The sequence below is a fragment of the Morus notabilis genome, unplaced genomic scaffold (assembly GCF_000414095.1).
Source record: "Morus notabilis unplaced genomic scaffold, ASM41409v2 Scaffold264, whole genome shotgun sequence".
NCBI lineage: Eukaryota > Viridiplantae > Streptophyta > Magnoliopsida > Rosales > Moraceae > Morus > Morus notabilis.
This window is the reverse complement of record NW_010368055.1, coordinates 414409-431497: the sequence shown is the minus strand read 5'-3', so window position 1 is coordinate 431497 and position 17089 is coordinate 414409. Positions and strand designations below refer to the sequence as shown.

The 17089-nt window shown below is 39.8% G+C and overlaps 1 protein-coding gene across 1 annotated transcript; it reads left to right on the top strand.

Annotated features, from left to right (window-relative positions):
* Positions 1-656: 656 nt before the first annotated feature.
* LOC21403356 (probable indole-3-pyruvate monooxygenase YUCCA10) lies at positions 657-16461 on the top strand. Its single transcript, XM_024176264.1, has 4 exons — positions 657-1419; positions 8711-8944; positions 9240-9365; positions 16141-16461. Exons 1-4 carry the CDS (start codon positions 793-795, stop codon positions 16285-16287), a joined length of 1134 nt encoding a protein of 377 aa, XP_024032032.1. The 5' UTR covers positions 657-792; the 3' UTR covers positions 16288-16461.
* Positions 16462-17089: the final 628 nt, after the last annotated feature.

Below are 17089 nucleotides of genomic sequence, written 5' to 3'. Positions count from 1 at the left end.
GATTCTTAAAAAAATAAGTAATGAGTTCGTTAGTTTACTGAAATAAACGGGACGTAGGTGTACTAGGCCCTAAGACTGTAACTACATAATACCATTTAAGTGTAAGGGTATAATCGTAACAAATATATATATATATTCTTAAGAAAAATGGGTGTCTTTATAAAAAGTATGGGGTGTGGATATAATTTCCTGATAGAGAGATAAAGGTTTAAGTTAGTGGGAGCATTGTGAATTACCATAATGTGTAGAGTGTAGAAAAATTAACGAGAGTTTCATTCAGTTTGTTAATATATGAGTTTTTAATTTAAATTAATATTTAATTTTATATAAATTTTTTTAATTATAATAAAAAAATTAAATAAAATTTTTTATTAAAATTTTTAATTGTACCTTTCAACTCACAAAAAGTAACGTCTCTTTCAAACTTTCCTATCATGGCATTTCTTGTTCTTTCAATTAACTTTGAACCGCACATTTCATGTTGACTTTCAATTATTATAAGAAGATGTCGATTAGTAATTGGAAACTGCATCAAATGCGACAAATTTGATAATGGCGTATATCACCACAAGGCTACGAAGTTTTATTTTTGTTTTTTTCAAAAAAAATCCATAGATCTTAAATTTGAAATTAATTTGGACCACATATTGTTATAGTTTTATCCATCTTCTGAATAAGTGGAAGGAAATTAACCATATCCATATCACGGTTTCTTGCTAGTGTAGAGAAGACGAAGAAGAAGAAGAGGAATAAAAACTCTATATTCAAATTGATCACAAACGGCATTATAGTATGAAGGGTGAGGAAGCACAAGTGATAATAGCCGGAGCAGGGACTTCGGGTCTAGCAACCGCGGCATGCCTGACAAGCCTATCCATTCCCTACATAATCCTCGAGAGAGACGACTGCGTCGCTTCTCTCTGGGCGAAACGTGGCTACGACCGCCTCAAACTCCACCTCGACAAACAAATCTGCCAGCTTCCCAACGTTCCTTTCCCTCCCAGTTTCCCCACCTACGTCCCCAGGGAGCTCTTCCTTGACTACCTAAACGACTACAAAACTCGATTCCAAATCCACCCCTTATACGGCAGGACCGTCGAGTCAGCTGCCTACGACGCTGCCTCGGAGAAGTGGATTGTCAAGGCCAGGAACAACAACAGCCGTGACATGGTTGAGGAATCTTATTCTGGAAGGCTCCTAGTGGTGGCTACGGGAGAAACTGCGCACCCTTTTGTGCCGGCCAATATTCATGGCTTGGAGGGATTTGGTGGGGAAGTTCTTCATTCGACGGAGTATAAGACTGGAAAAGAGTTTGAAGGTAAGAGAGTTTTGGTTGTTGGGTCTGGGAATTCCGGCATGGAGATTGCATTGGATCTAGCTGATCATGGAGCAAATACCTCAATCATTGTTCGAAGTCCGGTATGTATTATTATACTATTATGCCTTGCTTCCTTTTTCATTGTTCATGACATTGTTCCTTGGTGGTTGTTTTGTTTGTTAGTTTTTTCTTTCAAAAAATTACTAATAAAAAAATTTTCTTCTTTTTTGTTGGTTGAATTGTGAATGTGTCTATCCATGTAAAAAACCTCAAAGGCCCTTTAAACCAGCGAATTGTGAGAGGCAAGTACACTTTTCCAATCAGATATTTGACGGTAGTTAATTAGTAATTGGAGCGCATTTGCTACTAAATCAAAGGCATAAGGGACTTAATTGTTAAAATTAAAAGATGGAGGACCAAATCGTCACTAACAAAAGAGTTGGGAGACTATTTACGACAATTATCCTAAAAATAAATAGAAAAATTGTACAAAATAGGCCTATATTTAAAACTTGTGTTAGTAAAACCAATTTACCAATTTATAGACATTAATAGACCTTTTATGTTTTTCATTTTTCAATTTTACTCTTTTTTTTTTATTTTGCTTTTTTCCCTCTAGATCTTTTTTTCTCTCTTCTCTCTCTAGTCTCTATCTATCATTCGTGGGTCTGTTTTTCTCTCTCATCGCCTTTCTCTAATGGCTGGTTGTTCTTTATTTCGATTGCCGTCGTTGGAGATCACGAATTACAAATTTAAAGGTGTAAGCGATATAAGTATGACTATTATTGTGGTTGAATATGTTACTAGATTATATTAACTTTACTAATATAAAATAAACATATTTTAGTTTTGCTCGTAAGTCTAAGATTTAAAGTATGGTAAATCCATGATTTACCATCAGAACACATGTTGTGTTATTCGTAAATCCCGGATTCACAGTGTAAATCTAAATTTACCAATATAACACAATTTATGTTTCTTCGTAAATCTTTGATTTAAACTGTAAATTCAAAACTTTAATAATATAAGATAAACATGTTTTAATTCTACTCATAAATGTAAGATTTATTGTTCGGTAGGATTTATTATCATAACACAGTTTGCGTTATTCGTATTACAGTATAAATTTAGGATTTACCACCATAACACAATTTATGTCCCTTGTTAACTTTATTAATATAAGATAAACATATTTCAAAACTGCCCGTAAATCTAGGATTTACGGTACGATAAATTTAAAACTTACCATTAGAATACAAATTATATTATTCGTAATCTTAAATTTACAATTAAATCTAATATTTACCATTAGAACATAATTTTTGTTTCTTCATGAATCTTGAATTTACATGAAAATTTTAAATCTTGGATTTATTGTATATAAAATATTATATGTTTATTAACAATAAATTATTGGTAAATTATGATAATGAATATCAATTATTAATTGATTGTTGGTCAATCACTAATAGACTATTGAAAAATACGACCATTTTAATAAAAAAAAAGTTAGGCTATTTGTATAAAAAAATAAAAAGTTCAGCTATTTATTAAAAAAAGGTAGTCAAAAATAGCTATTTACTTAATTTTCCCTCGACTTCTTTCGTGCGTACAGCAACGGAGAAAAAAGAGAAAGACGAAAAAGCCTCCCCATTAAACCTAAAAATATGTATTAACATTAATTAATAAAAGTAACTAATCTTGTATAACATTAATTACTACAATCTGTGTGCATATAACACTAATTACTACCAATAATCTTACATTCTTCACTTTATTTAATAGAAAAATTGCATTTCAGTAGCCGTGACTTAGGACTAAAATAAAAAAAAAATGTGACATTTACTGAGAATAATTATTGTCTGAAGTCAAAAAAAAAAAAAAAAAGCTTTTACATAATTATGCACAAAATGAGGCCTTATAGGCTTAAGGGCAGTTTTATAGGCAACCGCCTAAACGGCATTATTCTTGAGTTGCCTAGATAGTATGTAAAATTACACATCCAATAAAAATCCAAGGATTTAAAAACATTAACAAAGAATTACATACTATATAGTAGAGATACATTTCTAATAAACTATCAATAAAGTAATGGTGCATGTCTTAAGTGTTCCTATCATATAATAATGGAATGTGACAATTCAAAAAAACACTTGCAACTTGTAGAGCTGCAAGTTTGAGTTTGTATGACCCGGAACTTGTCAGTGTTGGTTCGGCAATGTAGTCTAGCTTTAACCTCTAGGTCGGGAGGGGCCGTACAGGTACAACCTTTGTAATTTCATAGTATACTCATGGATTATCAAATTTCTATTACGAAATATGAACGAAATGGATGTTTGTCGTTCTAACCATTCTTGTTATTCCTGATCCTGATAAAGAAAATGGATAATTTATAACAAAGTTTTCATGTTGTTGATTCCTAGGAGTCGTGTCTCTTTCTCTATGCCTCATTGTTTGCAAAAGAGAGGAAATCAACCACATTAAAAATTACTTTATTGATAGGTACATTTGATACCCAAAAATTGTTAAGCAACAATCGGATAAGTGGGGAATGTGGAGGGAACCAGAAAAATTTGGGTAGAAACGGATCTAAATGTTAGCTAGATAAGCGCCCTACAGTAAGAGGAGTAGTACGCTTCTATTTATTTTATTTGTTAACCTTTTTATGTAAATATTCAGGCCTGCCCTAGGCCCATCAAATTGGGCCGATTTTTTCATTTTTAAATTCAAATCTCCTTCAAGTTATCAGTTCCTGACTAGACGGATGACCCAAACTTTCAATTCTAACAACATCTAAGGGCGTTACTATCAATAACGTGTCAACGGTGCATTAACTTTGTTATGTTAGATAATCATAGGATTTTGACCATTGGGAGAACACTAATAAGTGGTAAGGATAGGATATAATAGATATATATATATATATATTAACTCTTAATTCAATTAACCTCTTAGTTGGTTTTTTTTATCTTTTATATTTTAATAGGTTCTTTTTGTTAGTAATGTTAGTTTTGTCAAAAATAGCTAAAGGGGAAGATTGTTAATGCATTTTTTGTGTTGGCTTATTTTTGGCAAATTGGTTGTAAGATTGGTTGGCATTGTAAGTTGGCATTGTAAATTGGTAGTCCTCTTAAAGAAAGTTTGGTTGTCATATTTATTGGCTGCAAATCAAAGATCTTGATTGCTGAAAATCAAGAGTGGACTTTCTGGAGCATTATGGCTGGCTCTTCTAAGGAAAGAATTGTAGGAAATATTGAGAATGATTGTCTTCTTACTGTCATTGGGGCTGGTGACCTGATTTGTGGTGTTATGGAGGAGAGGAGGGCGTGAAACCGAACCACATTCTTTCAGAAAATCCATCCCTGTTACAACAGACCAACTCCCAAAATCTCACCAAGCAAATGGTTAGTGAACCGCCCTGATACCAATTGTTAGGTTCGTTTTTATCCTGGTGTCACAAGTGGCGTTGCAACACTTTACTGTAACACTGTTTTGTGACAGAGAATCTGAAATTAAACCAGCAAGACAAAATGCAGGAATGTAAATAACACCAGAAAAATGATATCGCAGTTCGGTGCGCACACCTACTCTGGGGGGTCACGCACAGACAATGAGCAATCCACTAAGTTCAAAAGATTACAAAGGACCGAACGGTCTTACACACTCAACGACTCCCTCCTTGACGATGTCGTCGTTGCCTAGAATCTCCTTAGAAAGCTTGATCAGCGAGCACCACTCGACTTGAGAGTTTCCTCCCGAAACTAAAGAAATCTTCTCCCAAAGAACCAATTCAAAAGTGTTCTCACAATCCGTCGCAACACATCAAGTGACTTTTAACATTACAATCTCATACTCATATGAACACACACAGCTTTTTATAGTATTCAGCACATATTCTTCACCACACGTTCTTAACCACATCAAAACCCTCATTCCACTGTATATACCATCACAGAATCACACCCCTCAATCATCCATGATAAGCACATCCAATCATGGTAATATCTCCTCCATTAACACCACAAATCAGGTCACTAGCCCCAATGACAGTAAGAAGACAATCATTCCTAATATTTCCCACAATTCTTTCCTTAGAAGAGCCAGCCATAATGCTCCAGAAAGTCCACTCTTGATTTTCAGCAATCAAGATCTTTGATTTGCAGCCAATAAACATGACAACCAAACTTTCTTTAAGAGGACTACCAATTTACAATGCCAACCAATCTTACAACCAATTTGCCAAAAATAAGCCAACACAAAAAAATGCACTAACAATCTCCCCATTTAGCTATTTTTGGCAAAACTAACATTACTAACAAAAAGAACATATTACAAGATAAAAGATAAAAAAAACCAACTAAGGGGGTTAATTGAATTAAGAGTTCTCCCCCTTTTTGATAAAAAACAGTCAAAGTTAAAAAATAATACTAATAGAAAAACCTTTTAAAAGCTGTTGCTCCCCCTGAGTCCTCTACGAGTCTTACTCCCCCTGAATGTAACACTATCTTAAACTTGATATTATCACTTGTCAAATGCTTGGACCAGCCACCATTACTACACACACAACCATTAGTACATGCTTCGAAAGAAGTATAAGTCCTATGACACCTTAAATCAGATTTCCTTACCCAAACACGTCTAGGAAATTTATTTTGCACATTAATCCTTGCTTTAGGTGTCCTTCTTGAGTTTGCAGAATTTGGTGGATTCATGAGCATACCTCTCTTCAAAGCATTCAAATACTTATAGCATCTTGGTCTTATATGGCCAGCTAAACAGCAGTAATGACATATGGGAACAAATCTTTTACGTCGAGGGGGTGAAATAATAACCTTCTTACTGAAGGTTGTCCGAAGTTCATGAGCGGGTGTCTCCTTCACAAATACTGTCTTGGACGTTGAACATTCACCGGTGTAGCCAAGTCCATGACGATCACAACTTGCTTTTCCTATAGAGAGAATATGATCCAACTTGGTAGTGCCGGAATTCATCATCTTCAAATTTTTCTGAGTGCTCTCCAGTTCAGCCTTTGTGTCCAGCAGCTTTTTCTCATTTTCAGTAGCTTGAAATTCATAGTTAACGGCAGCCCTCTTAAGCACATCATTCTATTTAATAAGCTCATCAACTTGCTCCCGTATAGACTTATTCATTTCACACACTTTAACCCATTTGCTGAACATGGTCTTATAGGATTCTTGTATGACATCAATAGTCAACTCTTCACCATCACTGTTACTTTCAGAATCTGAAAAATCTCCTCCGTTTTCACTATTCACAGAATCTGTTACAGGCAGTGTTGCAACACTGTCTGCGACACCTTTTGTAACACTGTAAAGCAACATAGTTACTCACATGGTCTTCATCCTCCTGACTGCCTTCAGAGTCTTCATCACTCCATGTTGCATTAAATGACTTCTTCTTCTTCTTGAGGGTGTTGACACACTCGGATTGAATGAGGCCATAACCGTTGTATTCCCGGCATTGAATACCCCTGTTTTTTGTCTTCATCTCTGTGTTATTTGGTGCAGCTTTATTCTTCTGAAAGTTGCTGGAATTGCCATTTCTTGAATTCTCATTCTTCCTATTGACCTTCTTCATCACCTTGTTGAATTTCTTTGACAACTTTGTTATGGACTGGGCCAAGTCTTCTTCATCATCATAATCAACTTCGGCTTGAAAGGTAGTACTTTTCTCCTTCTTTCCTTCATTGTTTTCATCCAAATTCATCTCAAAAGTGCGCAAAGAACCCATTAGCTCATCAAGTTTCATTGTTTGGATATCCTTGGCTTCCTCAATAGCTGTCACCTTATAAGCAAACCTCTGTGGAAGAGACCTCAAGACCTTCCTCACAAGCTCTCCTCTGAGATTTTCTCTCCAAGGGCAAATGCCTCATTAGCAATATCACACAATTTTGAAGTGAAATAAAAAATTGTTTCATCTTCAAGCATGCGTAAGTTTTCAAACCTAGTAGTGAGAATTTGAAGCTTTGATAGTCTCACGGCTGCCGTGCCCTCATGCGCCGTTTGTAGAATTTTTTAAGCCTCCTTAGCCGTTTCACATGTAGAAATGAGCTTGAATCGATTGGCATCCACTCCTTTGAAAATGGCATTAAGAGCTCTTGAATTGCTATTCGCCAATCGATCTTCTTCAGTAGACCATTTCTCTTCGGGTTTCATAGCTTCTTCTCCAGCATCATTTTTGGTAACGGGGTGCGTCCAACCAATCAACACAACACGCCACGCTTTCTCATCAAGTGCTTTGATGAACGCCTTCATACGAGATTTCCAATAAGAGTAATTGCAGCCATCGAGGAGAGGAGGGCGTGAAACCGAACCACCTTCTTTCAGAAAATCCATCCCTATTACAACAGACCAACTCCCAAAATCTCACTAAGTAGATGGTTAGTGATCCGCTCTGATACCAATTGTTAGGTCTGTTTTTATCCTGGTGTCACAAGTGGTGTTACAACACTTTACTGTAACACTGTTTTGTGACAGAGAATATGAAATTAAACCAGCAAGGCAAAATGCAGGAAAATAATGCAAGAATGTAAATAACACCAGAAAAATGATATCGCAGTTCGGTGCGCACACCTACTCTGCGGGGCCACGCCCAGACAATGATCAATCCACTAAGTTCAAAAGATTACAAAGGACCGAACGGTCTTACACACTCAACGACTCCCTCCTTGACGATGTCGCCATTGCCTAGAATCTCCTTAGAAAGCTTGATCAGCGAGCACCACTCGACTTGACGGTTTCCTCCCGAAACCAAAGAAATCTTCTCCTGAAGAACCAATTCAAAAGTGTTCTCACAATCCGTCGCAACACATCAAGCGACTCTTAACATTACAATCTCATACTCACATGAACACACACAGCTTTTTATAGTATTCAGCACATATTTTTCACCTCACGTTCTTAACCACATCAAAACCTTCATGCCACTGTATATACCATCACAGAATCACACCCCTCAATCATCCACGATAAGCACATCCAATCATGGTAATATCTCCTCCATTAACACCACAAATCAGGTCACCAGCCCCAATGACAGTAAGAAGACAATCATTCCTAATATTTTCCACAATTCTTTCCTTAGAAGAGCCAGCCATAATGCTCCAGAAAGTCCACTCTTGATTTTCAGCAATCAAGATTTTTGATTTGCAGCCAATAAACATGACAACCAAACTTTCTTTAAGAGGACTACCAATTTACAATGCCAACCAATCTTACAACCAATTTGCCAAAAATAAGCCAACACAAAAAATGCACTAACAATATATATGAATGAAAAATGCAGATGATAATTTCCTATGTTTTTTTTTTTTATATTTTTCTTGATGATTTAATCTGACGCTCCTTTATGTGCATGATTATGGTTATGGAGGTTCATCTCCTAACAAGGGAGATAATGAGCTGGTGCGGATATTTGTTGAAGTATTTACCATTTAAGGTGGTGGAATATTTGGCCGTGATGCTTAGCAGGCTTTTTTTGGGGGATATGACCAAGTACGGAATACCTAGGCCTCAAGAGGGTCCCTTCACTATGAAGCAGAAGTACGGCAAGTTCCCGGTTATTGATGTTGGTACCTGTAAAAAGATTAAGAAGGGAGAGATTCAGGTACATTGTTATTGTTGTTTTTTGCTAAAAATTGTTAGGAACTTTCTTTAGTACATTAACATATCAATAAGTTAAGTTTTTTGTTTGTTAATTTGTATAAAATTATGTAAAAATTAAAAAGTATGCAGATTTAACAGTTAAAAAAACATGTTTTATTGATATACCAAATGTACCGAAAAATCTCTCAAATTATTATTGTTGTTGTTATGATTACTATCATTATTAAATCATTATATTTTTTTTAATCTAATATGATTCTAACGTGAAATGGACGTTTGTTTTTATAAAAATCCAGGTATTGAATGCTGAAATCAAAAGCATACGAGGAAATGAGGCGCTGTTAAATAATGGAAAGTCTTACCATTTTGACAGTATTATTTTTTGTACTGGCTTCAAGAGATCCACACATTTGTGGCTACAGGGACGTAATATAGCTCGAGGTTCAATAAAAATTAGAAATTAGAAAAGACTTAAGAGTTTTTTTTTCTTTTTTTCTTTTTTATGATTGACGGAGATTCATTATTTCTTAACTTTAGATTCCATTAGAATCAAACAAAAGGTTACTGTGCTTTGACATAATCTGATTAAACATACGTTAGGCCCTTATTGAAGTATGTTTATATTAGGAGGGACAAAAGGGGAAGAAAACACAGAGTTATGGGGCTGGGAGCAAATATTGAAAGTGACTAGGAGTGTTGACATGGACAATTATGTTCATGGGGGTATTAGGTGTTGGAACTTAGGCTTTGGGGGGTAGTTAGCCATTTTGTATTTTGTGTGTTAGGTGTTAACACCGGATATCGGCAAGGGAGTGCCGGAGAGCTCAAAATCTATGATCTATCCTTTTACCTTTGCAATTTTAGTGTACTCGGGTGCTCATAGTTGATTATCTAATAAAATCTCTCATGATTTCCTCTTAATTCCTCGTTGTTTCTGTCTGTGTGTGCGGGTGGAATTAATGTTTGGCTGGATATTGAGCTAGGTACCTAACATTTTGGTATCAGAGCAAGATCCATGGCACTAAAACCGGCGGACCAGGAGAGGCTGACGGCGGCGGAGAAGGGTCTGGTGGGGGTCTAGGAAGTAGTTCACACGGTGGTGACTGAGAACCTCCGTCAAATTCGGGAAGAGATGGTTGGTTTGCGAGGTGGAATGTGATACGAACCCCGCCAACAATGTGACGAAACCCATAGCCAAATATGGGATACGATCCAAGATCTTCAAGAATTGATGGAAACTGCGATCCGTTGCTTAGCGAAGCAAGAACCTTGGTATGGTGAAAACGCCACAAACGAGTATGGAAATTCCGTTTGATAAGTCAAGGGTGAACGGCACAAGGAAAACCTTGATAAGTTCGGAATAGTTCTTCAAGAACTAAGAAGAATATCTCACAAAGTGAATAAACATCAAAACTTTTTATTAAATTCAGATTTCGGCCTTAAATAGTCAAAAACAAGCTGAAAGGTTTAAAAATTGTAAAAGTCCTATCCTACCCTTAATGGGGTAGGTGCCTAAATGAAGATAGACTCCTAAAATAATATAAAATCCGCCTAAAGATAACTCCTAGGGAATGACTCCGAATTTGAGTCTAATTCCTTCCTTTTAAAACGCCTAAAACTAATCCTAGGGAAGGAAATCCGAATTTGAATCCAATTCCTCCCTTAAATCGCATACTATGGAATTTAAATGTTTAAATTGAAACTTAAACCTAAAAAGATAGAATTATGATAAAAGGAAAGTCTTTATTTGGAATTTGACTTGATCCTTTCCTGGAAATTATGCCTAACTTCTTGGAACTTGTTAGAATGTGCGCCTAACTCCTTGGAATATGCAAGTTGGCCATGCAATGGCTTGATGGACGTTTAAGGTTGATTGTCTTTCTTCCGGATTGACTTTGATGGCTATGTTCTCATTAGAATGGTAGAGCTCTAATACCAGATAGGGGAAGTTCGGATGCGAATGGGTGATTTGCAGGCAGCCCTCTTGCGAATGGAGGCGCTGTTGGTGGCGCGGTCGGTATCAAAAAGGGCCGACGAAGTTCACAATAGCGAGCGGCGAAACGGGGAGCAGCAGCACCGTTATTTTCCAGGCGAAGAGATCGCTGATTGCGACAACCCAGGCAGAGTGGAGGTAGATTTCTTGCACGATCGTCGTCGGGTGGCGCCAATTCATGAAGGTCGAGGTCGTGAGAGGGAGAACGAACGCTGGAGAGACGTGGGTCTCATGAAAGAGCGCGAGTTCTGTCGGGATCTGGGGCTGGGTGGTTCGGGTCTGCAGCGCGAGGGCTTGTTCGACGGAGGAATGAAGGCGGAAGGAGGTCGTGACTGTCAGGAGAGGGCGGCGGAGTGGGGCCGGCGGCGGGTTCCTTTGTGGGAACCAGAATTGGACGAAGATAAACCAGCACCTAGACTGGGTCAACGTGACCAACTTCGGGGTCGGGAAATCAGCCCCGATCCATATCTGTTTGGGGCTCCGCGGGGTTGGGCTCTAGGGCAGCAGCGTGGAGAAGGAATATGGGGGAACGTGGGTCCGTCGCCAAGAGATGCCGGAGGGTCACCGAGGAAGGGGAGAATTCCGGGGACGGAGGATTGAGATGCCGAGTTTTTCTAGCGCGGACCCATACGGGTGGTTGTTTTGGGCGGAATAGTATTTTGACATGTGCGAGGTGGCGGAGCGGGACAAGGTGGCGGCTGCTTCGATTTGTAAAGAGAGTCCGGCCTTGAATTGGTTCCTGCGGACGGATTCCCAAGACCCTTTCGTAGGATGAAAGGAGTTAAAGGCAACCATTTTGAAATGGTTTAGTAAGGCCAATGATGGCGACCCAATGGAGAGATTGATGGCTTTGAAACAAGTTGGCTCAGTTACGAATTATTTGGACCGATTCGAGTTGCTTTCAGCTCTGGTGAGGGGGATGCCAAGTGCATTCTATAAAGGGGTCTTCCATAACGGGTTGAGAGAAGATGTTAGAGCAGAGATGAAAATGCATAAGCCGGCCACACTCCAAGAAGTAATGGAAATCGCACAACAAATCGAGGACCGGAACGAGGTGGTAGAGAGGATGGGAAGGTGGAAAAGCGGACGGATTGGTGGTTTGGGAAAATCTGACTTGTTTAATGATAGCACCACTAACCGACCCACATTTCTGGGGAGCTCTATTTGATCCAATTCTAGTCGTAAAAAGGGAGATGTAGGGATGGGGCATTCGTCCTCGTCGGGGGCAGCTAGTTCAGTGGTTGGGGGAACGAGAGGATATTGCCAGCTATCGGAGAAGGAGATGCAACAACGCCAAGTACGAGGGCTTTGCTTTAACTACGATGAGAAGTTTAATAAACAACTCCAGATTTTGTTGGCAACCGAGGACGATACGGAAGAGGAATGAGAGGTCAAGGAAGAGAATGGCTCTGATGAAGAGCCAACAGAAGAAAAGGTTGATCTCTTTCTTAACTCCTTAATGGGAGTGAACTCGGCTGGCACCATGAAATTCGTGGGGAGGTTAGGATCGAGGGAGGTAGTAGTGTTGGTGGATAGTAGCACTTCTCATAGTTTTGTGTCAAATTCGGTGGTCAAGGAGTTGGGGTTGCCTTGTGATCCAATAGTTAGATGTGGAGTGCAGGTGGAAAATGAGATGTGTATTAAACAATAAGGGCTTTAAGGTGGTGGAGGATTTCTTCCCATTTGAGCTGGGAAGTGCGGATGTGGTATTGGGAGTGACTTGGTTATGTCAGTTGGGATAGGTGAGGGCAGATTGGTCTCGATTCACTATGAAGTTTAAGGTGGGGAATGAGTGGGTGAATTGGATGGGAAACCCTTCGATATGCTACACACCAGCAAGCAAGCTTGCGCTCGATGGCTCGATCTTTAAGGCCACGGGCGGGGCTGCCCCTAAAGAGAGCCCAAAATCACCATATTGTGCTGAAGGATAGGGCGAACCCCTTAACGTTCGACCATATCGTTATCCACATTTCCAGAAGTGGGAAATTGAGTGCTTAGTGGTATACATGTTAGCCTCGGGGATCATTCGGCCTAATTATAGTCCGTATTCTAGTCCGGTTCTCTTGGTGAAAATGAAGGATGGTAGTTGGCATTTTTGTGTGGATTATCGGGCCTTGAACTAAGTGATGGTCCCGGATAAGTTTCTCATTCCAGTGATTAACGAACTTCTTGATGAGCTTTACAGGGCACAGGTGTTTTCGAAGTTGGACTTGAGGGCCGGGTACCATCAAATTTGGGTCCTCAAGAGTGATGTTGAAAAGACGGCCTTCCGGACGCACGATGGCCATTATGAGTTCTTGGTGATGCCATTCAGCCTCACTAATGCCCCAGCGACATTCCAAGCACTTATGAACTCAGTATTTCGGCCTTACCTTCGCCGATTTTTCTTCGTATTCTTTGATGATATTTTAGTGTATAGCAAAAACTTGGAGGAGCATCGGGAGCATTTGTCTAGGATGTTGGAGATTTTGGAGAAAGAAAAGCTCTATGCCAACAAGAAGAAGTGTATCTTTGGCTGGACAAGTGTGGAGTACCTTCGTCATATAATTTCGCAAGAGGGGGTAGCAGCGGACCCTTCCAAAGTCACAGCTATCACTTTTTGGCCCACGTCACAGAATGTGCGAGAGGTGCGTGGATTCTTAGGCCTCACCGGCTACTACTGACGTTTTGTGAGGGATTATGGGAAAATGGCACATCCCCTTGCCAATTTGCTCAAGAAGGGAGGTTTTGAATGGGATGATTCAGCGGCGCAAGTTTTGGTGGTCCTTAAAGGGGCCATGACTACACTTCCAGTGTTGGCTATGCCGGATTTCACCAAGCCATTCGTAGTGGAAACAGATGCGTCGGGGGTTCGACTTTGGGCGATTCTCATGCAGGAAGGCCGACCTATTGCTTTCTTCAGTAAAGCGCTCATGGAGGCAAGCCGGATGAAGTCGGTATATGAGCGGGAGTTGATGGCGGTGGCGTTTGCTATTCAGAAGTGGCGCCATTACTTGTTGGGCCGACACTTTGTGGTTCACTCCGACCAACAAAGTTTCCGGTTCCTCATGGATCAAAGGATGCTTCCACCAAAATAGTTACGTTTGGTTAGAAAGCTTTTAAGCTATGATTTTAAGGTCCAATTTAAACCAGGGGCCTCGAATAGGGTGGCTGATGCTTTGTCCAGGCGGGGAGAAGAGCAAACCATACACTTAGCGGCCATTTCCGTGCCACAATTGGTGGATTTGGTGGATGTGAGATGGGGGCAGCAAGCCGATGAGTGGTGTTTGGGGTTGATTGCCAAGTTGCAAGGTGGGGAAGTAGTACGTGAGGGGTTTAGCTTGAAGGAGGGGTTGTTGCTTTACAAGGACATGGTGGTCTTACCTCGATCATCTCCTTGGATTCATCGCTTGTTGCATGAGTTCCATGATTCAGTGGTGGGCGGGCATTCGGGGTTCCACACCTACAAAAGAGTGGCAAGTAACTTGTTTTGGCCCGGAATGAAGGAAGAGATTCGGGATTATGTGGCCCGTTGTGTGACGTGTCAAAGTACCAAGAGTGAAGCAATGTCTCATGCGGGACTCTTGCAACCACTCCCGGTTCCGAACCAAATTTGGGAGGATATTTCGATGGATTTCATCGGTGGGCTGCTTAAGTCGGAAGGTTGGAATACTATTCTTGTGGTGGTTGATAGATTGTCCAAGTATGCCCATTTTTGCTCCTTTACACGTCCCTTCTCGGCGAAATCAGTGGCTGAGTTATTTGCCCAAGAGGTTGTTCGGGTTCATGGATTCCCCGCTCGATCGTTAGAGACCGTGATCCCATATTCATGAGCTCCTTTTGGCGTGAGTTGTTTAAGCTCCAAGGGACCAAGCTGCACACTAGCTCCGCCTACCACCCTAAATCAGATGGTCAAACCAAAGTGGTGAACCGTTGCTTAGAGACTTATTTTGTGGTGCTGCGCTTGCGTGAAACTGAAATTGTGGCTGAAATTCCTTCCATGGGTGGAGTATTGGTTCAACACCACCGACAATGCTTCCACTAAGCATACCCCTTTCCGCATCGTCTATGGCCATGACCCCCCGGTGTTATACCGGTTCCAAGACACCCATTCCTTGGATGGTGAGGTCGACAAGTAGATGCGACTTTGAAATGCTATGTTGGATGAGCTCAAAGAGCAACTGGAGACAGCGCAACAAAGCATGAAAAAGTTTGCAGATGCCCACCGCCGTGACGTTTAGTTCACGCCAGGAGATCTTGCCCTTCTCAAGCTGCGGCCCTACAGGCTGAAATTATTGGCAAGGAAGCTCAACTAGAATTTAGCACCCCGATATTATGGCCCCTTCATGGTCGCCGAAAAGATTGGAAGTGTGGCCTACCGTTTCACGCTACCGGAGGATGTGTGCATCCACCCGGTGTTCCATGTCTCCCAACTTAAGGCATTCAGGGGAGACACGCCATCTGCTCACCCTCTACCGCCACATCTCTCGGAGGAGCTCGAACTTCTGGTCCGGCCTGCAACCATCTTGCGCACTCGTCGGGCTCAAGAGGGAAGGCCACAAGACTTGGACTTGCTCGTCCAATTGGAAGGACTGCCGGAGTAGGAGGCAACATGAGAGCCCCTGGCCGCCCTCCACCAACAGTTCCCCAACTTCAACCTTGGGGACAAGGTTGATCTTGAAGGGGGGGCGGTACTGTTAGGCCCTTACTGAAGCATGTTTATACTATGAGGGGCAAAAGGGGAAGAAAATATAGAGTTAAGGGGCTGGGAGCAAATACTGAAAGTGGCTAGGAGTGCTGACGTGGACAATTCTGTTCAGGGGGGTATTAGGTGCTGGAACTTAGGCTTTTGGGGGTAGCTAGCCATTTTGTATTGTGTGTGTAAGGTGTTGACGCCAGATATCGGCGAGGCAGTGCCGGAGAGCTTGAAATCTCCGATCTATCCTTTTACCTTTACAATTTCAGTGTACTCGAGTGTTCATAGTTGATTATCTAATAAAATCTCCCCTGATTTCCTCTCAATTCCTTATTGTTTCTCTGTGGTGTGCGGGTGGAATTAGTGTTTGGCTGGATATTGAGCTAGGTATCTAATAACATAACTTTGGGAGATAATCATAATAGGGTTTTTTTTTTTTTTTGTATTGTAAAACTTCTCATGATTTAATATCAAATAAAAAGAAGTCTTGTTTCTTATTCATTTATGCCCATAATTTGGTGTTGAGCAGGATGATTCTCTATTGAATGATGATGGATTTGCCGATCACTGGAAAGGAAAGAATGGTTTATATTCTGTGGGACTATCAAGAAGAGGGTTCTTTGGAGCTAACAGGGATGCTCAAAATGTAGCTAATGATATCAAGTCACTTCTGTAACATCACTTGGAGCAAATTAGTTGAATACTTTTTTTTTTTTTAAAGAGAGAAAATTAGTAGTAATCTTATATTGGGTTAGTTTGTATTGATTCTAGGAGCTCAAAAGCACTTATTTAGCCATCTAAAGCTATCACGTGTATTTTTTAAAAACTCAAAGAAGTGATTCTTGGACAATTTTTGAAGAATTTAAGCTAAAATCAGAAGCAATCCAAAAACTGTTTTTGATTTCTTTGATTCTTGGACAATTTTTGAAGAATTTAAGCTAAAATCAGAAGCAACCCAAAAGCTGCTTTTGATTGTAGATTGTGCGAAAATCCCTTATGGCACGTTAATGAAACTTTCAGTGAATGGGATGCTTTTGATTGTAGATTGCACAATGGGGAGCAGATTTCCGGGATGCTTCACGACGATGGCCGAATGAATGTAATTTCTTTGATTTGAATGGTTTTTGGGTTTTGTGAAATGTGAAATGTGAATAAGAGCTAAGCTTTTCCAGTTTAGAGTTCAAAGAGAGTAGAAGAGGAGTTGAAAGAGAGAAATGGTGGTTTAATTTGTTGGTATTTACTTTCAGTGAATGGTGAAGAAGAAGAAAAAGGTTGGGGATGAGGAAGAATATGTACCTACTTATGTGTTTGTTATTTTTAGTCAATTTGATCCGTTTTTATTTTTGTTTTGGGTGTTTTTCATTAATCTTTCAATTTTGTTTAATTTTCATGTCATTTTATATCAAGGAATTGGTTTTTTATTATTAATAATAATTATTATTAATTAATCTATTTTTGTTAATAATTGTTGCTAATTA

Bases quoted from the DNA above. Each gene is read 5' to 3' on its own strand.
- LOC21403356 (XM_024176264.1), top strand. From the start codon at position 793: ATGAAGGGTGAGGAAGCACAAGTGATAATAGCCGGAGCAGGGACTTCG. The intron at 8,945-9,239 runs GTACATTGTTAT...ATAAAAATCCAG, and splicing joins TTAAGAAGGGAGAGATTCAG to GTATTGAATGCTGAAATCAA. The intron at 9,366-16,140 runs GGACGTAATATA...GGTGTTGAGCAG, and splicing joins CCACACATTTGTGGCTACAG to GATGATTCTCTATTGAATGA.